At 40.1% G+C, this 27,421-nt stretch overlaps 1 protein-coding gene across 3 annotated transcripts; it reads left to right on the top strand.

Annotated features, from left to right (window-relative positions):
- The first annotated feature begins 950 nt into the window (after positions 1–950).
- LOC136339626 (uncharacterized) lies at positions 951–27,421 on the top strand. Of its 3 annotated transcripts, XM_066283042.1 has the most exons (10): positions 951–1,297; positions 5,738–5,800; positions 19,632–19,817; positions 20,574–20,934; positions 21,309–21,487; positions 22,290–22,424; positions 22,488–22,760; positions 23,425–23,466; positions 24,884–25,074; positions 25,141–27,421. In XM_066283042.1, exons 2-10 carry the CDS (start codon positions 5,774–5,776, stop codon positions 25,241–25,243), a joined length of 1,497 nt encoding a protein of 498 aa, XP_066139139.1. In that variant the 5' UTR covers positions 951–1,297; positions 5,738–5,773; the 3' UTR covers positions 25,244–27,421. The 3 variants fall into 3 exon arrangements, with proteins under 3 accessions (XP_066139139.1, XP_066139149.1, XP_066139148.1); XM_066283052.1 differs by lacking the exon at positions 23,425–23,466 and having other exon boundaries at positions 956–1,297; XM_066283051.1 differs by lacking the exons at positions 951–1,297; positions 5,738–5,800 and adding an exon at positions 11,273–11,468.

Here is a 27,421-nt window from a genome sequence, read left to right as displayed (position 1 = left end):
GGATAGGACCGTTGGATTTAAGTCTATAGGTCAACAGTATTGTCCAAATTAAAACTCGAGATACAATAGAAACTACAATCACTTTCTTTTCATTATTAGCTTGTACTACTAAACTTACCATACATTTTTCCGACTCAGGAAGGTGTTCGGGGTACTTCTGATTCGTGCAAATGCCAAGAATTGAATGTATTTAGTTACTCTTCAACTAATCGTTTTCTTTTTCGGAGCGCCATCTATACGCCAGTAACATTGGTAAAGGTTTTTCGCCGAAAGATATCTGTAATTTTTTCTTGCAGTTTTTTTAACCAGCAGCAAAATGGAGTATTGCGTGCCACAACGTCCCCATTTAGCATTAAATTGAAGTTTTTCAGTTTCTTGAAGTGATATGGGTCATTTTTTCATCATGGATACGTCGTTTGCAGTCCTGGCGCCCTGTAAGGGCGTTTTTAAACGCCTCGGCTTCCAGCACCCTCGAAACCCCCCAAAATGAGTACCAACGCGATCGTACACCTCAGAAACTAAAAGATATCGTGAATCTCAGTTTTTATGGGGTCACACAGAGGATCTAAACGATTAATTCGAGGTATTATTTAAGACATCTGCTCCACGCGTCCCTGAGATATCGACGGCAGAGTTTCGAAAAGTGTGTGTGAAAATTCGTAATGTCGGTCAAACGTTAACCGCAAAGCAGTTCCCATGGAAACGTTGAAATGGAGCCTGGAAATTGGCTAGTTGGCATAGAAGCCGACTCGGTGTCAATATTAAAGTAAATTAACAATTCGGTCCCAAATGAGGAGGCGTAATTGAGGAGTCATGTTAATTCCATTAGGGGTTACTTATAAAATAAGTTTTAGAAGTGTAATAACGCTCTTTACTCGTTATCCGATTTGCAACTGTGGTGTAAACCTGCTAAACGAGTAAGTTTAGTGTAAACTTTGCTGTGGTATTGGGCTTGCGCTCATGCCCCCATATTATTCATCCATTAAGCGTACGTTCGCGATATAAACGTGGTGGCGGCGAAGATGAGGTTTTACCGTTTCACGCTTACTTTCGCTTACCAAAGACAATTTACCTTTATGTTTGTGTTCCACAACGTTCTCCACTCATAACCTCAACAAGTCGAAGTTCTTCGTTCGCCGTCCACCAATTCGGTTTGCGCTAGTGCAGTAGCAGTTATTTCGTTATTTACAAACATACTATATATATATATATATATATATACATATTTATACACATATATATCTATATATATTTTTTACTTTAAACGTTCAATGGTGAAATTCGTCAACCACAACCGGTAAGTACTGTGACAAGATACTTCATGCCTTATCGCAATATATGGGGTGTACGCTTTTGCAGTTCGAACACGGGAATCTCGCTCATCTCTTCAGGGTTGGTCAAATTGGGTCAAAGTTGCGCAATTCGGTCGTCAAGAATTTGTTCTTTCAAAATTCGAAAAACGTTCGAAGAAAATTGAAATTTTGGGGGTTTTTCTGTTCTTCCCGGTTCGGCGAGCTGATTCAAAAAAATTGACGACGCGTTATTGGAACCGCTCTTGTCCTGCAAAGCATCACATTTCAAATGCGACGTTTCGATTTTCGCCAACCATCATCGAGTTTGTTTCTCCTCACCGAGGCCATCTTGGATTTTCACGCGTTAACATCAGTTCCGAGGGTTTTCAAAAATAATATGGCGAACTATAAATCCATAAGGAATAAGTCTGGTGAAGTCAGGTCTGTCGGAGGTGCTGGCCGATTCGCATCTTCGTCGTTTAAAGAGTCTCTACTGAGAAACATTTCAGACAGATAATAAGGAATTTCGCAAAATTTCCATGACGTTGATCGGAAGTAAATTTTGAACTGGTCCGTCATCTTTCTGGATCACACCCCGGGTAAGCTGGGCGGACTCCGGAAGAGCATTTTCCTCTTCAATTTAGCTTTTCGCGGTTGTCTTCCGAAGCACTCGGAAAATTCAAATTCCCCAAACGGCATTGGGCCAAGCGCCAAGTTTTACCCCCGTTTGAGCTCCACATCTCCTCAAGTTTCCGAGGGGGCAGCGGTGAGGGTCGAATTTGGGAGGCCCTGTACATGCGACAGTGGAACGATAAATAATTTATGGTGCTCCGCTCTCCTTGTTACTATTCGTTTGCTGTAGCTACTTTATTTTTTTAGTTGTTTTATGCGTATTCCTAAACGCTTTGAAGGTGTAAATTCTCACTTAATGCGCTTCTGTAAACACCACAAACGGGTACTTGGCTCATAAATAAATCCTGTCGTATCAGCCTCGTCATCTACTAATCACATTACTGTGGGTGATTTATCGGGTATCACGTACACACCTTTTTGGGCGTATCTGCGATAATATGTGCCGAGTTGGCCATCATCATCATCATCATCATCATCAACGATCCCTTATAACAATAACTCGAAGCTGGCGAAACGATTAATTAATTGAAAGCTCGAGAAGGCGGTGAAGGTGTTCTATAAGAAATTCGGTGTAGCGTATCATAATAACCGCTTTCATTGCAAACCATTGCAGCATTGATATAAATGACCATATCGCCCCCTTTCAAAGGTTTCCATGCTCATTTCCATAGCTGCCCGTCCTAATAATACCGGCATCGCAGTACGTAATATTATCAGAGTGGGGTATCAAAACCCTCATGGTAAGTATATACATCAAATATTATAAAATATCTGGGCCATTCTTCGCCGTTCTGAAAAGGGTTAACGACTGCCGGGACACAAAACAGGGCGCGAACCACGATCAGTCATAATTTCATATTTCCCATGTGGGTTGTCAAATCAATTATTCGCAGTCATGTGAGTCATGAGTGAGGCATCGGCGCCGGGCAGCTGTGCCGCAATAATTGCCCCCAAACACCTGATCATGTCAGCCCCCCAAGTTGGTAGAAAATCGCAAAATTTCGATTAAACGTCGCAAAAACCAGCGCAGCCACTTAAAACGAAGGAACGTTCGCGTAGGCCCAACACCCTGTATGTCTCACGAACGACGCACCTACGACCATTGTTGGTATGAATTGTGGACTCAATGTGATGACATTCAAGCAGATTTAGAAGGTGATTTCTGCGCACTTAACTCATTATTATTAGCAAAATTCCTTTTTTGGATTAAAAATAAATAAATAAATAAATAAATGAGCCTAAAAATGTTTTTCAACATTCGGCTACAATGGAAAATTTCCAAATTTCATAAAACTCGCTTAAATTATTTAATATTAATTTTTGGTATTTTTGTAACTGCCGTTTGAAGTTTTTTGCTTACAGCTCCTGCCCACAGTTTCCTAATTTGAGGGGCCACATATCTTTTGCCATTTCCCTCATCTAGATGGGATTTCGATGTTACTTAGACCACCCTGTATATGTATGTGCATATACCGGCTGGCTTGTTGGTAAACTATTTAAGTTCGTTCGTTAGGCCTAACACGTGTAGGTCTTAAGAAGTGAAAAATATGAAGGCAAAAAGGTCACATCAACGGAGGTCAGCAACCATTTCGTTTCAGAAATAACTGCAAAATGAAAAAGTTATAAGCGGTTTCCAATTTTTGCCTCGGATAACTCAGAGTTGATGAGTTAGTCAGCTCGCAGCATTGCAGGTTGCTCTTTAAGGCCTACAGATGTGCCAAACGCTTTTTCCAGGACCTAAATAGCTTTTTTTCCAAATACATCTTTGTATGGCGCGCTTTTCATGTTTTTTTGCTAAATGTCTGTCGCTAAAATTTTTTGTTCAGTTCTGAATTTTTTTAGCTCTTGGATTTCGCCCGTATCTGCCATGGTTTTTCCATTCGTTCGGAAAAAATGAGAAAAACCACCCTGCAGTTGCGGCGATTTATCGTGTTTTTTGGCGCTATAAGTAGGGGTCACGTGTAAATTTGCGCTCCTTGTAGGTACATTATGTACGCTCCAAGATATTTTTTCAGACGACTGAAAAATCGTGACGAACTCGGGAAAAAACGTAAAAAGCGAAACATTTTAAAATTTAACAAACAAACCAAGCTCTTATGGACAAACAAGAGGTGAAGGACAAACAAGAGGTGAAATGCCACGATAGAGTTTGACAGGCAAAAGGGCTTAAATCATTTGTCACGAAATTAGTGCCCTTCTTTCTACCCTCGATTCTATCTTGAATTGGAAACAATTTCAATGTTAAATTGAAGAAATCAAATTGTATATGTTCCACTCTCATTGGTCAACATCTTCTAGCAGAACCTGAACTTTTTTGTCTCAAGGAGAATCTTCTAAATATATCCGGTCTGACGTTCTGATGACCGGATAGTACGCCCGAGCGCCTACCCACTGCAAATCTCCGGTTACCGGGTCGTGGGAATCTGCCACGACCCGGAACTGTCCCTGGTGATAAAAGGTTAATGTCGGGGAGCTTGGGGATTCGACTATCAATTGCTTTTAAGCCCGCGATCGTCGTCCCTTCTGAGTGGGTTTCGATAAGGGACGTTGATAATTAGGTTGCCCACATACTCTTTTAGCACGTCTAGCTGCTCACGGATTAACGGACATTGTAAGATGTACTGCTCAGCGGTATCAACAACTCCGGGATTCCTGCAATCCGACTCAGTTTTCCCTATTTTCTGAGTATAACTTTTGAAGCTACCGTGTTCGACGAGGACGTGAAAGTAGAAGCTGTGACTTCCATGTTTACACGGCATCCATAGGTCCGGCTCAGAAGTCAGTCGTTTGGTCCACTGCCTCTTGTCCACTTGGCGACCCACCATGGCGTGCTCCTCGAAGAGGAGATCGATTGGTGGAGTTCCCGACGACACGTTCTCTAGACATATCGTGGGATACGCGCAGGTGACCGGCATCAAGGCTTTTCCCTTGGAGGTTCGCGACCATCTGCGCGTACTTTATTATTATCACTGCACCTCCCCAAATGGGGGCGTCATTGAGAACGGCCGATCTGATTGCCCCATAAAGCATTTGCCGTTTCAAGGCAGTTCCATCGCCGGCCTTATCCTTTGAATCTGGCCTGGTTTTCTTAAGCTACTTTGGCAACGATACGTGACGTGCTGCGCGAAGGACAAATTTTCTCCGATTTGAACCCCCCAAATATTTTTGGATTTTTAAGGTTTTCCTCATTCGGAAATGCACATTTTCTCTGTTCCATTTTCCGCAGAGGACGATGGACCCCGTTTTTTCCGGTGCCAGTTCCAGCGAGTGGTCCGCCAACCATCTCGTGCATTTGCAGATGGCAACTTGTGCTTCCTTCATTAATTCCTCTCTGTTCTTGCCGCAGAAGACAAGAGCTGTGTCATTAGCGTATCCAACAGGGGTAACGTTTTCTGATGTTTTTGCTTCCAGTATTGGGTCGTACAGTATGTGTCACAGGAGCGGGCTCAGTCCATTCCCATCGCCGTACAGAACTCAGGTTCTCTGTCAATTTTGTCGAGTTTCTCGGTTAGACACGACCATGATGCACCATCGAAAGCATTTTTCACGTTTAGCGTTATCAGTGAATAATAACGTTTTTCTCGATGTACGAAAGAAGGCACTGAACTAACCTAAACTAACCTAACTACGGAAACGTTGGACGCCCAAGAGCCAGGAAAAATCTTATTATCGTTTTTGACACCAGATGCCAATTATGACTTAGTTAATGTGCTTTTTGTCACCTTAAAACCCATAATTTCCACTTGAATCACCGTTTACCGCCTAAGCATTCCTCGTTAACAATTTAAACAAATTGGTATTATTATTTGCAGAATGTACTAGACCAGAAAACACCACAATAAGCTGAGATGGCCTCGAAACTTATGCAAATGCAGGTAAAGACTATTCATGAAGATTGATTTAGTATGTCTTGTTATGTAGGTAGATATACATAGAAAGGAGTTATGTACTAGGCATTCCTTGTCACGATGCCCGTGTCCGTAAAATTGGTCGGTGCATGTGATACATAGCTTCTTCCATTTTTTCCTTTTTAATGTGTATTGAGTTATTACATAAAGAGAGAGTGTTTGTTCAGGCCTTCGGCCCCTTGCTTGCGATTGGACACTAATTTTAAGTTAAAAAAAAAATGCCGAAATTCTGCATATATAGGGCGTCCTAAAATAAAAATAAGTTAAAAAAAAGTCAAATTATGGTACGTTGCCTTGGCAACGTTTCAGTTTACAGGGTGATGACGTTTTGACAAAAGCAACAAGCTGTCGAAGCTTCAAAACTAAATTTTTCGTGGTTTTTCCGTGACCTCTGCTATGTGCACATAACCAAACTTATATGGAATCACTCAGTAATTACGAGAAAACAGTATTAATACTTAACAAGAACCAATGCAAGATATAAAGCAGTTTATGCAAAAACGTTTCATTATGGAAAAAGAAATTTTTAAATTAATAAAATTACGAGAAATGTCGATTTTTTTAAATTAATAATCAGAACTCCCGTTTTTTGGCGGTAATACAAGAACGAATTCGATGAATCATGCTCTCCATTAAATTATCAATAGCTTTTTGTGGAACATTTCTCCATTCTCCTAAAACTGCTTGTATTAATTGCTCAGCGTAGCCGAGGTTATTTTGACCTGCTCTAATACTTTTTCCAACTTTATCGTACAAGCGCTCACTTGGATTAAGATCCGGTGAACAAGAAGGCCGATCTAAAACCGTCCCATTTCTCACCTTTGACACACTCCTAGTAGGTCCGCTCGTATGTATCTTTCATGAATAAAAGAGAATCACCAAAAGGACCTCTACCAGAGCTTTCCTACGAGTTGCAGCATTAGATCCCTATACCTCGGACTTATTAGTGGTAGTCTTGACGGGAATAAAAGTTTTTTTTCTCACCAATCATCATGCCACCCCGAAACATAACAGCTCCTCCGTGTATTTGGAAATAAATCGAGCAGCTCGAGGCCTGTCTCCCACGACCTCTTAAAACACGTGTCTGCCGGCGGCCTGATTGTTTTATCTGAAAACACGACACTTTGCTAGTCTTCAGCTGTCCAGTGTTGGTGCTCCACACGCCAATTTAAACGATCAACTTTATTCTCCATAGTTAGGCGTGGAACGCTGGAAACTGCCAGGAAGAGACCTCGGGCCCTTTCCGAACGCCCGAAACGCGAACAAGCGTAGCCGGCAAAAGCTGTCTTTGAAGTTCGGGGTGGTACGTTGTGAGATTCCTTTTTTCTATTTGAGCTAAAAACGACCCCTGACCCTGTGTGGTGGCCTTTTTACATTTTCTCCCAGGCCTGTTTTTAGGATTCTCTTCTTAAGGAATCGCGAATAGGTTTTTGAAACACCCCTTGGTGTAACCCCCATCGTTCGGGAGATTTTTCTTTGGGATTTGCCCCCTGCCGAAAAAGAAATAATTCTTCTTCTCTGGACGCCTTACAACCCCACATAAGACATTCTTAATTAAATCTGCAAAAAGAAAAAACTTGTAAATTCCCTAAGGGCACACCGGAATACTAAAACCTGCAATGCAGGAACAAACCTGATTATGGTTTTATGAATTCCACTGTTTTTAGTACTAAACACGTGTGATTGTTATTCGCTTTCCATGTTTTTGTAGGATAAACTTTTTTCTCGTAAACACTGGGTGATTCCACGTAAGTTCGATTGTGCGTGTCTCTGACTGACATTCACAGCCTCACCGCAACGACTGGCAGGGCGGTACCCCCCCACAAATGAAGTTCATGCGGTGAAACGGCGATAGGGAGGAAATCAGGACCTTTAAGGAGCGAATTCGGTCAGTAATTAAACGTCCCATCGCGGGATGATTTATTACTTATTGTCTTTATTCTTGTGGGAATCTATTAATGTGAAATTTGATTAAAAGGGTTTGGGTCGAAAATAAAAACGTTATTTTTCAAGTTTCCTCATCCTCCCGCAACTCCGAAACGAACAAATATGTAAATGTTGAAGTTCAGCTGGGATTTCGCTGAATTCCGAGTTTAAACTCTGAAAATAGGGAAAAATGATAATTGGCGGCCCTAACGCGCGTTTGCAAAAAAGTGAGAGTTAATGAAAAAAAAAAACGTTTGAATTTTAAATATTTGCTTTGGGCCAACCATTCAAGGAGACACGTTGGTGGCTCCTTTGAGAAAAAAACCCACACGCGCTATTAAATATAATCTATTTTAACTCATAAAAAAAGCATTAAACGAATTCTCATTTTCAATGAGCTTATTCATTGAAATCTTATCAAAACGGGTTTCCATTGTTGTGACATGCCATAACGTGTTACTTACGTGCTATACGAAGTATTCTACATGTTTACGTCCACGCAATTCAATTTCCAAGGTTTGGGTTAATTCTGGTCTGCGGTCAATTCGCTCTCGCTGCCCAAATTAAGAACTCGTTTATTGACAATTATATTCCCTATCTAGGGTAGGCACATATACAGTGTGATCCATTTGTTTTGGGGTCAGTCTGTAAAAAGTTTGTTTATTGCGCGATTTAGCGCGGATTTTTTTTTAATCACAGAGCTTGACAAGCTGCGCCATTGTCAGCAAAAATGGCCCGGTTGGTATCAAATTCACGACCCCGTGTGACAGCTGCCGGGAGCGACATTTTAACAAATCACATTAGCGATTAAAAAAGAAAAAGTCCGTGCACGCCACTGGATCGACCGCCCCCAATATATGCAAAATTTTTATGAAAAATTTTGAGTAATAACGATTTTGTGGGAGAATTAAAGCTGCACACTGGGTATTTACTTACATCTTCTTAACCTTTCTCTGGGCGTGTTGAGGTCCAAACTAGCCATTCTAGTGCTCTTTCGGGTGTTGTCGCTAAAATATATTGCAAAATTCGATCGTTATTTAGAACAAGTCCACGACGTCCATTTTGCCTCGTTACTTCGACGACCATTTTGCCCAGTTACTGGTCTTATCTGGACGTCTGACGTTGAATTCTGCATTCGGCCGCAGCTCCCGCTGTCGAGCGCACGTCGCCAACAAGACGAACAACTTCTGTTTTTCCTCTCACACTTAAATTTTCCGCAATTATCACGATTAATAATTCAATTTGTATCAAGAACGAAGAAGTTCTGACATCGATGTTGACGTTTGTTGCGTTTGTTCGACAGCTAAACGCTTCGCTTGTTCTCCACGGCCCACTGTGAATTTTTGGAAATAATCACATACTGAGGGTGCAGCTTTAACTCTCCCACAAGATCGTTATTGCTCAAAATTTTTCGATGAAATTTTGCACAGGCCCGTTTTGAGGGGTGGCCGATCCAGCGGCGCGCACGGATTTTTTCTAAAAAGATCGCCAATGTGGTTTATTGAAATTTCGCTCCCAGGAACTGTCGCAGTAGGCCTCGGATTTTATGTCAATCGGGCCATTTTCGACGAAAACGCGCAGTTTATCGAACTCTACAATTAAAAAAACCCCGAGCTCAATCGCAAAATCGATAAACTCTTTGCAGACTGACCCCAAAACAAATGGGTCACACTGTATACGCTTATACCGGATGACAACCGAAACTGGCTGCAGGTCTTTACTCATTCTAAACGTACGAAAAAAAAAATTTTTGATTACGTTCTGAAGAATTCTTCAGATAGTTTTAAATCTTCCGTTGTTTCCGGTTTAACCGGAAGTGACCCTAATTTTCAATTTTAAATCGAAACCCAGGATTTTTCACACCTTTGCACTCGGCAGATCACGTTCTCTACGGCAGGATCATTACAGATTTTCAAAAATCGGAATCGAGTATTTTCTCCATTATTTAAAAAATAAATAATTCCGAAACGGTCATTTTCAAAAATCGCCTCCGCTTCCAAATCCAATTATGGGAAAAATGTCGAATCTGAAAGTTCTTAACTTGTTCTTTAGTAGCCGCTTCCCCCCAAAGTAGGTCTCGTTGAAGCATCCAAACATGAATCGTTATAGAAATCAAAGTCGAGCAACACAAAGGCCAAACTCACATAATTCCGAAATAACACAAGTGGGCGTGGTTCCATACGTAGTTTCGAAATGGCGTTATCGCAAGTAAAATGACTCAAATGATAAAATGATGAAAACTCAGATGATGAAAAATGAATCAAATGATGTCAAATGCTTGGTGTACAGGGTGATGCACCGAAGTCCCCTTTTTTATGACATAAAAAATGCGAAGAGGCTCGGATCCGTCAGCTTCAATCTCAAGAGGGCCACCTTCCTTTGGCATAATCGTTCTCCCAGTTTCAACCTCTAAACGGGGGCAATTTTGACCCTAAAAATCTTAAATGGAAAGGATTATCACGTAATACATATAGTTCAGTGCAGGAAGTATTCGCACACCAGATAATTTTGTGCAAATAGTATTGTTTTGATGTCATTAAGCAATTTTTATTTTAAAAAAAAACGAAAACCGTGCTTTACTCTGAAAAATGGGGTCCCCCCTTTGGCGTATTTTTACGCTTTCCCTTTAAATTTTTCCTCGAGTTTACCAAAGAGTGATCGGACTGAAGAGCTCTTCAGCAGGCAGGTTTCGTTTTTGCCAAAATGGTCGCCAGGATCAAGACGTATTCACAACACATGATATGTCCCAAAACAGCTGTTTGAACCACTTCTGTTGTTATTGGATTTTGAATAACCTGTTTTTTCTTCATTTTTCACGTATCCAGTTCCTGGAAATTGTGTAACCGTACCGCCCGAGAAAGTGCGCGTGACGTATTTATCAGGATGTTGTTCGTTAAATGAATTTCCAGTCCCTCTGGCACAACTCCGAAAAAAGAACGAAAAAATTTCAACTTTTTCTTTAAGAGTGAAAACCATTTTAAAACGAAACAATAATGTTTGCGGAAGTAAATAAAACACTGAATTACTTGAAATTCTTAATGTTTAGGTAGAAACAGCGCTTTGATTCGCGTTTTTCGACTAATTTAGCAAAAACATTCCATAACAGCATTGTTGCATTCTTGGGATAGCATCGCTTTTAAACCTTAATATTTCGAAAAATTTTCCTTCAAAATTGAAAAATAAGGTAGAATTAATGAGGCAATTAAACGCCTTTTAAAATTATGTACAACATGATACCCCCTTTCGATCTAAGGCCTTTAGGGTGAAAGTCACCCCCGCTTGGAAGTTAAACCTGAGAAAGTGAGTATACCAAAGAACTATGACCCTCTTGAAATTAAACTTGACGTGTATGAGTTTTCGTGTTTTCTACGTCGTAAAACAGAAAGCTTCCGGGGAAAGTTTTCGATGGGCCACCCTGTATATTCGATTTCGTCACTAACAATTTTATTCAATATATTTGGTTCTTTTAGTAAAAGATGTAATGTGCGTTGTAGTGCTTTGAACATATAAACCTATTAACCGCAATGCAGTATGACTAAATCAAATTATTGGTTATAGATTCACGATTTCCCGGTTAGTAGTCGTGTTTAGACCCTTCATGGTGTGAAATTTCACGGGTCTATAGGACTTCCGCACCATAGTTAGTGTTTTTTGTGCAACTCCAAAAAAAAAAAAAAATGGCCTGAAAATGTCGGTTTGCAAATTACTCGTAAGTCTTCTTATACGCTAATTACACTGTGTGTTCCTAATTATCATGTGCATCCAGAAAGGGGGTAATTTTTTACCTCATTTCATTACCAAGAGCTCATATTAAAATAGGTCCACAAATGCTTCATTATCTACCGAGAGCACGTTCGATTTTCAAAAATTTTTCGGTTTCTTCGAGCTCCTGCAATTTTTTAGATATTAAATTAATACTTGGGATGTAGTCTACGTTGCAGGACTTGTGTCGTTGGGCACGTTAAATAATTTCGATAATCCACAGGGCGATGTTTTCTCCGGGTTCATGCTCCGTTTCCTCCCCCTGAATTTTTTCTGGCGCGCCGCTGGTAGGTTTTAAAACACGAAACGACGTATTTTATTTTATTTAGAAATTTTTTGGTTTTCTGCAGTTTTTCGTGTGTCTGTGTTCGATATTGAGGAAAAAATGAATTCCTGAAAGTAACCAGTGATATGAAAATTTATTAGCTATTATGGTGACAAGAAACTATACAGGGTGTCTCGCATTAATAGGCCGCTAACCGGAGATTTTTATGCGAAAATGATTAGACTTTCCTCTTGGCATCTTTTTCTTTGGCGCTTTGTTCTCATTACACGGGGTGTTAAAGTTAGTGGAAAAAATTGCTTCTTTTCATAACTTGGACGTTTCCTAACGTATTCTAATGAAATTCTGCAGTGATACATAGTTCGATTAGGCACAAATGTCCTATGATTTGGGCTAAAAGTCACTATTTTCATACGACGTACCGGTTTTGACTGGTCTTCAAGCACAGCTTTAAGTGGAACACCCTGTATATCAGAAATGAATGAATCTATTATTATTTAAAAATCATTCGGTTCCCCCGCCGCACCTCGTATAATGTTGTCGCTACAGCACTAAAACATCTCTGATGCATTTCTACGCACAGGAGCTTCGACGTGATGTCCATCAGCCAGTTTAGTGTTCGCAAGATGCAGGATTATGAGATTATGAGGAGAATTTATAATGCTGTTACACATCGCAGTTTACAGCATGAACACTTCAAGCCCTAGAAATACGCAGGTACAAGTTAATCAAACGGAGCCAGGGCCCATTGCCCTTTCTGCACGCCCATTTTGAAAGTGTTCGTTTCATCTGGCGAATTACATAAATTTGTTTTTATTTCTCAACAGCCGACGCAGATGCGAAAAACCTACGAGAGACCGAAAAGTTTCCGAACAAATTGAAAAAAAAAAAAGTAATTTTATGGATATTTTAGAGTGCACCAGTAGCGCGCCGCAAAAAAGTTCAAGGGGAAAAGAGGGAGTACGAACGCTGAAAAAATATCACCCTGCAGCTCATCAAAATCATCTGCTATGCCCCATGATCCCCTCCACTGATGGTCCCGCAGGGTAAACGATATTCTAAATTTTCGCTCAATATCTCAAAAACTGCAAGGGCTGGAGAAAAGCTGTAAACTGTCTGAAATTTGAAGGACCTGTAGATAGGTAACGAAGCGTTTGCAGATTTGTGTTTATGTGAACCTTCAATCATGAAACAAGCTGAGGAATTACCCTTCCCGCGTGCACGTGTTATAGTAGGAATACCCTGTATAGCGAGCCAATATATACAGGCTGAACCTTGATTGAGTGCTGATAATATTTTAGGGTCTGATTCCTCAGATAATTTTATAAGGAAAAGTCCACATGAACGGCTTAAATGCGCGCTGATACAGGGTGTTGAACTTTTTCCTAGTAAAACGTCACGTGCATGCATTTAAATGTCTCCAAAAATGCTTTTTCCAATTATGGTTACTTCGTCGCTCTGCCAGTGACGCGTCCCTACCGACACAGTCTCTGATACTTCTCACGAGAAAAGCGGTACGCCACTGGCACCTTTTCTGCAGGACACACCCGTCTTGCCCCTCTCAGGTATCGATTTAGTACTTTCTTTAGCAAATTAATGCTTATAAAAGTTATCGGACAAACCAACAACTCTTATTAATACAAATGTTGACATCGTCCCCGCGTTAACCGACAATATCCCGCGAACTGCTGGAGGCGTTCCCATAAGGTTCAACTAAATTAGGAGGAAAAAATATTATCATATAGAACAGTAGCCGTAATTTGAAAGGGACGGGGGTGCGGATGACGTAAAGCCCACCCCAATTTGAGAGCGTAGCTGGGCATATGAATGTAATACTGCGTTAAGGGAAATGTTGATCAATATTCGTGACCCATTTAAATCTAAAATTTTCAGTTATTGTTAGTTCGAAGAACGGGGGCAGGGGGGGGGGGAGGGGGAGGGGTACTTCAATGCTTTATTAATAATATCGATGATGCTACACGTTTGCTTGACAGGACCAAACCGCGTTTAAAGTGGTCGACTTTGAAAATTTACCCGTAGTGACACAGCAGAGGCAACTGGTCATTTGCAGTCGTAGATCTAGAATGGTCGTTGTCGAATACTTCGACGAAGCGAGTAGCAGTGCTGGTCATACATAATGATCCATGGAACACCAAATAAGACCAACCTGTTCGACCTACAGTACACGAATGTTTTATGACGAAACAAAGACAACAACACACTGTCGGTTTTGAGAAATCGATTAAGTAGTTGTTTAAAAGTTGACATTGAAAATGGTTGATTCACCTCGACCTGACAAAAGTTGTTGCTGTTAAGGTTGGCCGACCAGGCGTTTCACCCACTCACGGTGTATACGCGATGACTCACTCACTCCGCCAGTAACCTCAACGCAATCATCCTTATTTGGCATCATTGCATAATTGCATTCAACGTTACAGTGTAGAGTATTAAAGTATCGATTGGTGATGTAGGGATCTTGGAAACTGTAAAAGGCAAAGGGAGGTTTAAACGGGCCAAGCTTTGTTAACATTTCAATTTCTACGAAAGTCATATTGTTGTTTAAGAATTGCTTCAGTTTTCACCGTTGGTTTAAACCTCCAGGTGTGTATGGATGGGCGGTTTCAAGACGTACTGTGTATCGGACGAAGTCAGATCGACTATGAATTAATAAAGAAACCAAACGATGATTTAACAAGGAAATGTTAAATTTGTCTGCGCTATACAGGGTGTCCAGCGAATATGGGCCACCATCCGTATCTTGAAGGCTATGACTGGGGAAAAGCGGAAACTTGGGCATCACACTAGAGTGGAGGTGGTCTATTGATTAAAAGTATTTTCGCGAAAATACCACTTCAAGTTATACTGGAAGTGAATGTCAACTAGCCCTTTTAAATGGAACACCCTATATATGACAACAAATTTCCATTCTGTGGAACATTATGAATGTTTTTCGCGCATGGCGTTCTGTACCTAAGTTTTGCGGTTTTCGAGATATTCAGAATTTTCCAAAAAAAAATCGAGTTTCAGCCACGAATGTGTTTTCTAATAATTCGAAAGTGGCTGGGTAGTTCGCAGTGAAATTCTGCGCTACTGAGCAAAGTGCTTTACACTCCTTGGATCGGTGAGTTAAGCCAGGTTTTTTCATACGGGGTATTCAAAAAGGGAGTCCAAAATTATCATTCAAGAATCGGAAAAAACTCACGTTTTTCAAATGGGAACCCCCTATTTTCCACCAAAAATAGGTACCACTCTCAGGTATTTAACACCAAAAATGGGTACCACTCTCAATTCAATTGTCTACATTTAAATCTGCCAGTTTTCATTTTATTTAAAAAAAAAAAACGCTTTTCAACGTTCAGTACTCAACGATCTATTTTAAATAACGTCTAGAGTTACTAGATGGCGCTGCTCGCCAGAATTTAAGCGCGGCGGCGCTCGTAGATTATTCAAACGAAGATGATCTCAATACGTTTGTTATTCACGGTGAATGTAATAAAGTATTCACCAGGACGTGTCACACGTTTGGTGTTCGATATTCAGAGAAATCGAAGCCATCACGAAAACTCCTCAAACGCGTAACAGATCGTCGTAAAACGAACGGATTTGTCAAAGGATCTTACAGAATAAAGAAACCTATTGTCGACGGCGAAATAATTGAAACTGGCGAGCAGCGCCACCTAGTAACTCTAGACGAAGTTAAATTTTTGTGCGACTTTAAACATCTGCAAGTAATATTTATTGAACCGAACCTGACAACGCACTTCTTCATTCGAAGCGTTCCGTTGTCGCTTACACGCAGGACAAGTAGATACATTTCGACAAGGAGCTCATTGATGAGAAGTTTCAGAAACTGTTTCCCAATCAAGTCAATTTCGTCCGACGCTGTACATCTTACCGAAGCTGCTGTTACCTTCAGAGGGGAGAGTCTCGCAGAATCAATTAAATGCTAAAAGAAAATTTCATTTTCGGGGACTTGCAATATAGTAAAAAGTCCATTGGAGTCGTGTCGAGAGAGCTTGACGGTCAAGTAAAAACCAAAAAAACTGCCCAAATGATGTTTTGATATCTCGGGAACGAGCGGCGCTATCGAGATGCGAACTGAAAGTGCCCGGTCCGCATAAAAGAAATCTCAGTCGGTGGTAACATTTTATTTAATAAATCCGAAATTTTTGAGTTTTTTAAGGCGGTCGTGGTTTTTTTTTTCAAATTTAAGGTCCTGTAAGTAAAATCGTTAATTTAGTCGTGCCCTTCTGAGATTTATTTCAGCACGCCAGTGGTGCCTCGGGTCGAATTTGTGAAATTTTCGGTATTCGCAAAAAGGAAAAGTGCAGTAACAAAAAATTAGAATAACGCAGCTCATTACCAATCGGCAACAACACAAATCGCCGTTAAATAAGTGCGCGGCGAGGACGCCCCCCCGGGGGCCCCAAAAACCCCTTTCACATCGTCACGTCAAACTCCATCTGCGCACGTGACGTGTGGTAGATTGATAAAAATGGGAAAAAATGTCGTTAAGTCGCTGAAATAATTCCCTTTCGTCTTTGATCCAGTTCAATTTCAAGAGCTTCGTAGGCATTATTGCGTCATGCACTGCTAGAGCTGCTAAAACACCCTTAGGGTTATTTTACCCTTAAGGGACGATGTCCACAAATGGTCAGCGCATGACTCATTCTCAATCGTTTTCTATAAATTTTGTCATTTTGCCGGCGTTAGTTGTGCCGTAGATGCGGAGAAAAAAATACATAAAAAAGACAAATTTTCAGCGTTCGATTGTCGTACGAATGCGACGTTTCATGGTTTTTGAAAATTTCGCTATCGGTGCGGTAGCGACATCGAAGTTTTGAAAAAATGAAAAAATATTTATCATCAAGCTTAAACAATATAGTATCAGTTAATTGGGACTCTTCATGGCTAGCACATCCCTGGCCCGACACGTATATTGATTTAGATTACTGCAAGGTATGTTGTCAAGTTACGAATTCGATAATTAATATTAAACGCACTCTAAACCGAGATTAATTCATGTTCTTGGGCCGTTCAGCAATTTTTATACGGCAGAATTGGGAACCTGAACTAACCCGAACTAACCTGAAGCACATAGCTTGCGAGACAATAATTATGAGAAAGGTTAGTGGGGGGCAGGTGAGCAAAGAAAAGTCCTTAAGCATATTTACCCACTCTTAAATAGTGTGCGGCTTAGCTTTTCGTGGCCGAAGTTCTTAACAATAGTGATTATCCCCTGCATCATTTATTATGCTCGACAATGAGCAGTCATAGAATATTCTCATTGACGATTTGTTTCCATCAAAATTAAAAAAATATATCTAATTTTTCCGACTTGTATTAACACATTATTCAGAAAACGGCAGATAAAGGACCTTTCAATTTGTTCACGTCAATTATTAAGTACCCCTTAATGGTGCACGATAGATGGACATTATGCAGCTGATTTTATGCGATGAAAATGTCCTTTTATCGCCAAATAGGACTAAAAAACATTACGCCTTCCGTTATGGAAACATTATTTTACCCGGAAATGAGTTTACATTCGAATAGTCTCCATTTTTCAGCTTTATTTCGGTCATTTAAAATTACATAGTCGCAAGGGCAAAATGAAAAAAAAAAAAAAAAAAAAAAAAAAAAAAAAAAAAAAAAAAAAAGATATATTTTTATTGTTTTTAAGGATTTAAGGCAAGAGGTATCGCTTGTGTTTAAGTGGTGTATTTTTGTAATTGGCATAAATATAGTCAATAATTAATTAAAATTACTAAGTCGTATGTGTTAAAACCACAGAAACATGAAGAATCACTAACGAAAATTAATAAAATCCAAATCACGGATCATGATTGGAAGTTGCCACGAAGCGACCGACTTTCGGTCATGACTCGCGTCAGGTAACTACTTTTGAGTCATGAGATTCAGTAGTGTTTTCTGTGAGTATCGAGAAGTGAGGTCTTTAGTTCCCACTCTGAGAGCGATGGCATTCCTCTCGCAATTCCGTTTGGCGGAAGTCCACCTCACTTCGGACATTCCCGATACGTCATAAATACATAAATAAATAACAGTGATAGCGCCGAGGGAGCCGTCGAAATTGTTGAAGGAGTCGAAAATAAAATTTCAAAATGTCCCGTTGAAAGGACACGCAAGCCGCACGGCTGGAAGTCCGTCGGCCGTAGACGTGCGCATGATCCCCCGGGATTGAATGTTCATCGGTAATGGAACAAAATTGTGGAAAAGTTAGAGCGTTGAAAAATTGTTCTTACTGCAAGTGCGGATGCAAAAAATCGTTTCTAAGGAAGAGCGGAAGAAAGTCTTCAAACACTTTTGCCCTCTGGCAAAACGCGGGGAAAAGGTTCGCATAATTTCCACGTGTGAAAAGCCATTAGGGAGGAAGTGCGGGGCGGCAGAGGAAACTCGACGTAAACGTTGGAACCATAGTTTTTTCTCAAAAATCGGTGATTGCGAGTTAGAGGTCTGCGGGCAATTTCGTATTGGAACCTCATCCACAGGTGGTGGAAAAAACTAGGCTGACTAAGTATATTTTTGGAAAATATAAAATACTGTTAGTTGTTATAAATATGTGACACAGGTGTATGATAGAAAACGAAAAAAGTTTTATTTTATTTATAGGTTTTACTAGAAAGTATTTTACATTAAAAAAAAATATATATATATATATATATAAAATAATATAAATTTTATGGACAAAATGAGAGCGACTTAGAGAAACACTTTGAAATCATACATAATGTTTTAATAAAATTAATTTAGTTTCTTAACGTTTAATCCTTTAATTTCTTAAAATAATTTAGAATTTTTTTTTAACCTTTATTTTCAATTTTTAGCCCTGAAGTTCGTGGGTTTCGAGCCAATTAAATTGTTTATAGTAACCTGGTTGGCATTTTCCCAAATATCTTCCTGCTGCAACCGAGCTTTATTTGCGCTAATTTTTGTTCTTATTTGCCTTTCCACAATCTCCCAAACGTCGTCAACTGGATTTGGATCCGGCGACATTTTCACTCAGTTTCCCTTTTCTTTCCAGTTATAACGAGTTCACAATTATTCTGTCGCACTGTGCGCTAATTAAGAGATCGGAACATTCGATCGTTCGTTTTCACTCCTATTTCAACATTATTTGTGATTTTTTTTTTAAATCAAGTTTGAAAAATGTACGATTCGTTAAGGCACATTGTTTAACGGTGATATTAAAAAATCGTAAAGTTGTATGCGACTCGAGTAATTTCCGATTTTTATTTGGGTGTAACAAAGTCGTACGCGACATAAGAATTATCAAGACAAGTTGTATATTCAGAGTTATGTTAAGTAAGCTACAGTGAATGAGAGAGCTTATGTGTCAGGGAATCATGCCACATCTCGTTTTGAATATTCATCATAACCATTTGGTAAATATTACTGTATAGTCAAAGCTTCATTGCGAGGTGAAGGTGGACGCACGTACGACTTTGCAATTCTAAATAAACGACTTTAGAACAAAGGAAAAAATTAAAAAAAAAAAAATCAGTCGAACTCACTAAAATCTCACGTAAGTTCGGTTATCCGAGAGCACTGAACCGGTTTTTATTTCTCTTTCGTTGCAAACGTGCAAAAAAGCGCCATTAACTAACGACCACAGCACTCGAAAATGGTTCTCGCAATCGAAAAAGAACAGTCACGCACGATCTCATTTTCAAAAACGTTCGCTGAGCCGCGGTTGCGCGTCGCTGGCAAATCGATTTTTCTTTTAAAACGCGAATTTAACACCTTCGCATTTCTCCTGAATAAATTCTACTCAGCATTTCATGAGATCGCGTTCGTCTAACGTTCCAGGCGAGGTTCCAACAGAAACAGATGCAAGAGAAGGAGGAAAAACTGACGAAAATGTACGAGAGCCAGCAACAGAGGGCGTTCGAGAAAGTGGGCAGAAGCAGTGCCGGGAGCAGCGGGAGTAACGCCAGCAGCAATGGCAGCAGCATAACGAGCAACGTCAGCATCGGATCGACTGGAAAAGGAAAAGTAAATACACGATGAAATTGTGAAATGATTTTCAGGGAGCGAAGGAAATATATATATATAAATAGCGTTTTCCCGTCAGTGAGGGAACCCACTGAACGGAAACGTCTTTGACTTGTCAGCATTACGTAATTTGTAAAAATGCTTCCTGAACGCGCAGGAGTAATGTAACGTTTTTACAATATTAAATAAAAACTAGCGGTCGATAAATGTTGCTTTTAAAACGTTTTTTTTTTAGTAATTTTTCAATGACACAGTTTTCCTCTCTCTTCACCACGATCCACAAAATTTTTCAAAAGTAGCAACAGTTATGTTCTCGAATACAGAAAATCATTTTTAGACAGCCAAAAAGCTACACTTTTTCTACAACCATGTATAGTTCAAAAGGCGATTAAACCAATAAATAATTAAATTTTTATTAAAATCGCCAACCACACTCGGACAAGCTGACCATCATCCAAGAGTGCAAAACGATGTTTACAGTGAGGGTAGAGTATGACGCAAGTTGCCTTTTAAGGTACCTATACACGTACCAGTCGGCCGGCCGTCCATGATCGGATTGATAGGTACGGCTGGCCACCGTCGTTGGTGGTGGCCAGCCGTACCTATCAATCCGATCATGGACGGCCGGCCGACTGGTACGTGTATAGGTACCTCTTTACACATGGTCGTAAAAAAAGGTACATTTTCGGAATATCCACATGCACCGAATCCAGATAGGTAATCTGGCAGATCGAGTAATGTTAATTTCGTTGTCAGGTTCGCCAGATGTTCGAGGAACGCCGCCAAAAGGCCGGCATAGATAAAAGTTATCCTCTAGAACCGTTGAAAACAAAAACCAACACCCGGGGACCTAATGGTAAAACTACTGCAACCAGCACAGTTAAGTCGTCCGCGATGAAGTCCGTCAGTCAGACGCGTAATGGAAAACCTGTCCTCCATCAAAAGGAAGCCTACCGAAAGGCGTACAACAACAATTACTCGAATGGAAATTTCGAGGATGGTGGTGCTCGCACGACTGCCGGGTACGACATTCTAGATGGCCCTAATAGTGATTTGGTCGAATTTATCAACCCTAATATCGACGACGAAGAAGACATTGACAATTTGCCAAAAATAGGTGAGAGGAGATTTTTTTATTTTTTGAATTTATGCAAGAAAATAGAAATTTTCGAACAAATCGGCTTCGCGATCACTCGACCGATCATCATCATCATCATCATCATCGTCGTCGTCATCACCATCATGCAGAGAGATGGAAAATGAAATTGTTCATGGTTTTGACAAGTCGAGATGTTGATACGGGGAAAATGGATGAAAACATATTAATTAGATAAATTAATTTGTTCAAAAAAATTAATTTGACCTCGGAAAAACTAATTTAGCGTTAGCTGGTGCACCTCCGCACCTGCAAGAATGACCGCAAAGTAGATTTGTTCGCTTTGAACTTTATAACTCTATTGCTCGCTATATGATTGCTCATGGCACTTGTAGGGTTTAACGACAGTTATAAGCAACAGCCCTTGTACATGACTGGGAAGCTGGCCAATGTTGGGGGAAAGCTGCCGAGCCAGAGATTCATCGAGAACAACAATAACAACAATAATGAAGAAAAGACTGGAGGAAACGTTGTAAGCCAAAAACCTGAAGGAGTTTTGAAGAACGAACCTAAAGTAAGTGCTTTTTATGTGTTTAAACACGTATACAAGGTGTGCGAGAAACGCTGGTAGAAACGATTGTTGACGGCAAAAAAGACCGATTTTGCTAGATAAAAAAATCATCTTGTTTTCACTCAATAGAACGTTTAAATAAATTTTTATTGTGTAAATTGGCAACGCACATCTCCAAAAACGTTACAGATACGAGTTATTTTGCGATGTGCCCTTTGACGTCCCTCTGAGCAGTGGGCGTGCGCATGGCATCAGCCGCACGATCAGTGATAGTTGGGTGCCCCCTATCGTCGATGAAATCCACCGTTTAAGGCATAATCTTAAACCCCGCACGTCAATGCGTCTGTACTTCCCCCAAGATCGCCAAAGTCACGATCCAAACACTCCACTGCTGCTCTGTGGTCAGCGTAGAAAGAAGTGTACGGAAGCGATTGAACGTCAAAAGAAGTGCCATTGATAAGAATTGATAAAAACGGAAAAACAGAGTAATAAAAGGTTTAACAAACTATTTTGGGAAGCGCCGACATTAACATCCCATTGGAGCGAACGAGTGGATCGAATCGTTACGTTTTATTAACAACTTTTGATTTCTCTCTCATAGGAATTCCTTCGCCCAATTTAATTGCATTATCATGAATGCCATAAGCAGTCGATTAATTCATCTAATGGCACTTCATGATCAACCAATTCAAAGGCTCTCTTTAGATCCGGAAATACGCATGCATTTCTATCTCGGTTTTCGCTCACCTCCATCTAAAACCAAGTCGATTCGGGCCGAAGCAATAGTAGTGCTGTCTCCTTTCAGATGGCCGCCAAGAAACCGATCGCCAAAACCAAACCTCCTCCGAGGTCGAATTCTTCAGTTTCTTCGACCACCAGTCAGTCACCACGCCACTCTCCGACTCAGGCTGATCATAATGTTACGGCCTCAAAGCAACAGGTTCGTCAGCTGCATCTACATCTCTTGTTAATACTTTAAACTAACATTAATTATGTCCCTCAGGCTGGCAGCGGGGCACCGTCGCGGGCCCCCCACACCAACACGCGTCCATCGACGAAACAAATAGCGAAATCTTCGGTTACAAGGGACGATTTGACCGACTGTAAATTTTGTGGAAGACGTTTTGCGACAGATCGATTGAAGGTGCACGAAGACATCTGTGGTAAAACCGGGAAGAAGAAAAGAAAAGCCTTCGACGCCACCAAACACAGGGTCCAGGGAACGGAACTCGAGAGCTACGTGATGAAGGGCGGGAAGAAAGGGGCGAGCAGCAAGGTGGGATGAACATTTCTCGTCACTTAACTCATTTAGTTTTGTCCTCTCTATTGGTGTCACCTTTAGATTCGGTTTTTCAATCCACACGTCTTATGCAGGGTGTCCGCTTCTGGGGCTCAACCGCGAGACCGGTAACCATAAAAGATACCAGATTAGTTGAATCGGGGCAAAGGTGGGCGATAATGAAGTTCAAGAACATGCCGTTTCTTCTTTCGCAGCTCATTAATGTTGGTGGGCACAGGTATATGAATGAGTATTCTCACAGTGCCTCATGGTTAATCATCGAATGGGGGCGCTGTCGTCGAGTCGCCACATAGCGTCTGAAGGGATTCTGCTGAGGAATCTCCAGCTCACCGCACCGAATGCGCTGAGCGAAAACTAAAATCGTTTTTTTTCTTCATAATTTTAATTATTTTCGAATATCTCCGAAAGCCATCGGGATTGTGAAAACTTCGAAACGACATGTAGTTGAACTTGAAATTGCGTAGATTTGCTCTAATTTAACGGACCTTGCATCGTTTACGGTCACCGATCGTTGATTTCCATAAATGGGTACCCTGTGTAAAATAGATATTGGACAAACTTGATAATGAATTGGAAAACCTGTCCTTCAACAGAGAACTTAAAAAGTCCTTTTTGGGGTTTATGATTTTTTTTAATATAGAAAAACATGGATATGGCACCAACGTCGAAAAATATAAATAAGGTACCGATAGTCTTTTTATGGTAGATGTTCTTACGTTAGAAAAACAGAGCGCTCAAGGTTCCCTTCTTTTTCTCGAATCTCCAGTTAGATCATTTTTTGTGGTACCTGCGATCAATGAAAATACCGAGCTGAGTCAACTGTTCTCCTCAAGTATTCCCAGTTTTTCATGTGCAGGAATTTAAGTGTTGCGACCTTCATGGTAGTGAAACGTACCTATATAAAGGTTGTCGCTTTTTTAGACCCATTTCAGGCACCACAAAAGATAAATCGAGTTTCAAGGCGCATTCATAACGGCCACGAAAATGTGCAACTTACTTTCAACTTAACTGACTCTGTAGCTGTTGCCGTTTCAGAGTTCACAGTAGCGAGAATCGCAATTGACTCCATCCGAAGTATACAGTGGCGGCCATAAGTTTGGACACTCAAAGTTTTTCTAATAAACTGTACAGGGTGTCCGGAAGTGACGCTGAAATATTTTAGGAGGTGATTCTAGAGGTTAAAATAATACAAAAGTTCTTACAAACATACCGCAAAAAACGCTCGTTGAAGGGGTTAAGACCCTTTAAAGGAGAACTTCTGAAGATGTTTTTTTCGCAATATTTTCGAAACGGTTTGTGTTAAAATGAAAAAATTCGGTACATTTTAATAAGTTAAAATTGAAAAACTTCCTTCGCGTTGATAATTGCAAATTTTAGTCGCATGCAGGGGGGTCTCCTACGTTGCATTAACTCTTTTGTTTGTGACAATTCTCTATTTTCGAAATCAAATAACTAATTCGCCAATATTTTTCGGTAAAAGGGTCCTCGTATTTCATCTCGTGAGGACAGACCGTTCTCCGGAATGATGGGTTTTTATAAATCGATGGGCGATTATGGGGATCGATCGGGGCACGATTTTCTATGAGGAAAAGACCAAGAAGATGTGTTGAGATGAACGGAGGCCATTTTCAACATTTGCTATGAGTAACAATTACTAATATTTGTCTTGTAACTGCTGGTTAATAAAAAAATATTTCTATCACAAGGATGCATACTATGTTCATTAAGAGACATTTGTGTAACCCTGTAATCATTCAAAACATTATTGATTTATTCCAAAAGGGTTTATTCCACCTGGCGAATATACAAATACACAAATTTGAACCAGTCTCTAATATGGTTTTGTTATTTAATTTAGAGAAATCAAAACTTATGGCCACCCCTGTATGTACACTTCTATTAAACATTTCAAGAGTCCGCAATCATTAAGGCCAAACGACGAGGAAAGTCTCGCTGAAAGATGACGAACCTTTCTCGATTATCGACCAACAAAACATGCATTCAAAGAAGAATAACTCCACAAAACTGCTCAAAATCTCCATCGGAAGGAGGCAATTTTGTTCCGCTCGTAACACGACCATCCTTCTTGGACGTTACAGATATCCTCAAAACCGTCGGCCTCCTCCAAGGCGGGCAACTGGCGAAAAACCCACGAGGAATTTATATCGGCCATTCGAGCGGCCAAGCAGGCCCAGGCCCATGTGGCCAAGGGTGGCAAGTTGACCGACTTACCTCCACCGCCACCGTCCAGTAACCCCGATTATGTGCAGTGTCCGCACTGCGGTAGAAGGTAAAACAAAACAATTATCTTGACAGTTTGGTGAATGCGAAAATTAATTGTGTCGCTGTTTCACAGGTTTAACGAGTCGGCTGCAGAGCGGCACATTCCGAAGTGCGCAAACTATGAATTCAACAAGCCCAAGGGCGGTCCGCAGAAAAGTAAACCCGGAAAAAGATAATAGAGATTAACGATTGAACAAAATGAGATTTTTTTATAACAATACTTATAATGCAAAATTATTATCTCTGATGAGCAAACGATAAATATATATATATATATATATATATATATATATATATATATCTTATAGCTATTACGTCATAAGGCATGAGGAGTGAGAACGTTCGAAATTATTTTTGTAACTGTTTGGGGCATAGAAGTGTCAAATTCCAAGTTGTAATTGTAAGGTTGATTGGTAAGTGCAATTGACCATAACGTCGTCCTTACTTTACTTTCCGAATGTGAATTTTTCAAATTTGTAATAGAGAATTTAATTGTTTTCTTAATTGTACTCATAGAAATTCTTATAACGCAGCACACAAACGTGTCAGTAGAGGCGACGAAGCAAACTTTAGAATTAGTTGGGCTTTTACCGAGACCGCTCTTTTACTACAAGAAAATCGGACCGAAAACATACATCGACTTTGTTCCTAAATAATAATAATTTGTAATATTACTAATTTACAAGAGAATTTCATTTTCCACTCGTCTTATACACCAAGAACAAGCGAATTCCGTCGAAACAGAATATCTATGAACGATTGTGACTCGAAACTTTTGTCGAGGTATCACGGTAGCGTTTGGTTCATGAAATTCTCCTCCAAATATAAATTGTGCATCGAAAATGTTTCTAAACGGAGATAATTCATTCATGCAATCTATATTATAAAACATACACGATGTCCATTTTACGTGCCCCACCACCTTATATTTGTATGTATTTACAGCATACAGGGTGTTTGGTTCAGCGACACAAGTCCGAAAGAGGGTGATAAATGAGTGGAATAATATTCAATTTGAGGTACATGGGCATTACACACTAAAAAACGTAAAATTGCGGACTCGGTCACCTTCTCTTATATGTACCGACGATGTATACTTTATGCGGGTATTTTTCTGCTTTCAAAAACCTTATCGTACGTCTAAACGCAGCAGGGGTTTGGGCCAACGAAACCGTTGACTCATGCAGATCCTCCTGCAGCTATAAGGCGACGACCGATTTTCAATCGTCGTCTAAGACATGTAAGCGACCACTTCTGGACGAGTCCTCCATTGTACCGTGCTCCCCAAACTTATGGAATGTCCTTCTAACGGTAGCCTGAAAAATTGTATTTTCCAGATATTTTATATTATACAAGGAGCATGCTTCACTCTGATTTCGCATTCCGTCCCAAATCTCAGCAACATCAGAACTCCAATACGCTGCCCTTCTGACGATATCATTTCTGTTGAGCAAGCCTAAAGGGATCTTCTTGAGAGGGCACAAACTACTAAACTGTTTTGTTCTTTAACTTGTGCTAAAAAAACGCATTGTTTATCGAGGCAATAACTTTGGCACAAAAAATGCAGCAATTTTTTTTCGCGTTTCGAAGTACATCTTCAGGCGCTCAATACGAATTTGCTTGTTTATTTATTTTATCGATATAAATGCACTCATTACCATTTAAATAATAAATCAATAACACAATTACAGGCAGCACGTCGACATTAATTGTTGTTGAGGTTTGCCATCGCCTGGAAGCATGCCGAGCAGAGGATGGAGGACATTTTTAGCATCTGCCGCGTTAAACAACCCGCAGGTTGGACTGAGAAGGTATTCGTCTTTTTTTTGCTTTTAAAGGTGTTTTTTTTATTAATTTCCGAATAATCACATAACTGAAAGGAAAAATGGTGTAGTGACATTCCAGTTTTCCACGAGGTTTTCGACGGACCTACACACGACACGGTATATTTCCATAAATTTTGTATTTTTCCATATTCCGGTATATTTCCATAAATAAATTGGGTAGGGCTGCAGCTAAGAGGTTGTGGGAAAATATTTCATTTTATTGCCCAAAGATACATGCAGCCCAAAATCAATTCGCCTGTTTCGGCGTTTTCTTAAGTCACTCGTTGAAAAGATATAAATTTTATTCCGAACTTTCGCCCAGCCTCGTATGGTAAAATACCTTCCGAATGATCTTGTTGACCGCATTCTTTCGGATGTACATCGGTGAAGCAAACACCCTGTGTATTCGATAATTTTCAATGCACTTGTTATATTACATATAAAAATAATTATTTTTTTGTATTTATATTGTGAAATTTAATAAGAATTTAACACACATAATAATAAAATAGCAAATTTGCAACTCTA

Source organism: Euwallacea fornicatus, chromosome 1 (assembly GCF_040115645.1).
Source record: "Euwallacea fornicatus isolate EFF26 chromosome 1, ASM4011564v1, whole genome shotgun sequence".
Classification (NCBI taxonomy): Eukaryota; Metazoa; Arthropoda; class Insecta; order Coleoptera; family Curculionidae; genus Euwallacea; species Euwallacea fornicatus.
Note: the sequence above shows the minus strand (reverse complement) of the source record. Positions and strands in the feature narration are given on the sequence as shown.

What these genes read in the sequence shown, in the direction of transcription:
- LOC136339626 (XM_066283042.1), top strand. Translation starts at nt 5,774, where the DNA reads ATGGCCTCGAAACTTATGCAAATGCAG. An exon ending in CGAAACTTATGCAAATGCAG is followed by an intron (nt 5,801 to 19,631) that starts GTAAAGACTATT and finishes CTAACGTTCCAG; the next exon opens with GCGAGGTTCCAACAGAAACA. An exon ending in TGTCCGCACTGCGGTAGAAG is followed by an intron (nt 25,075 to 25,140) that starts GTAAAACAAAAC and finishes GCTGTTTCACAG; the next exon opens with GTTTAACGAGTCGGCTGCAG.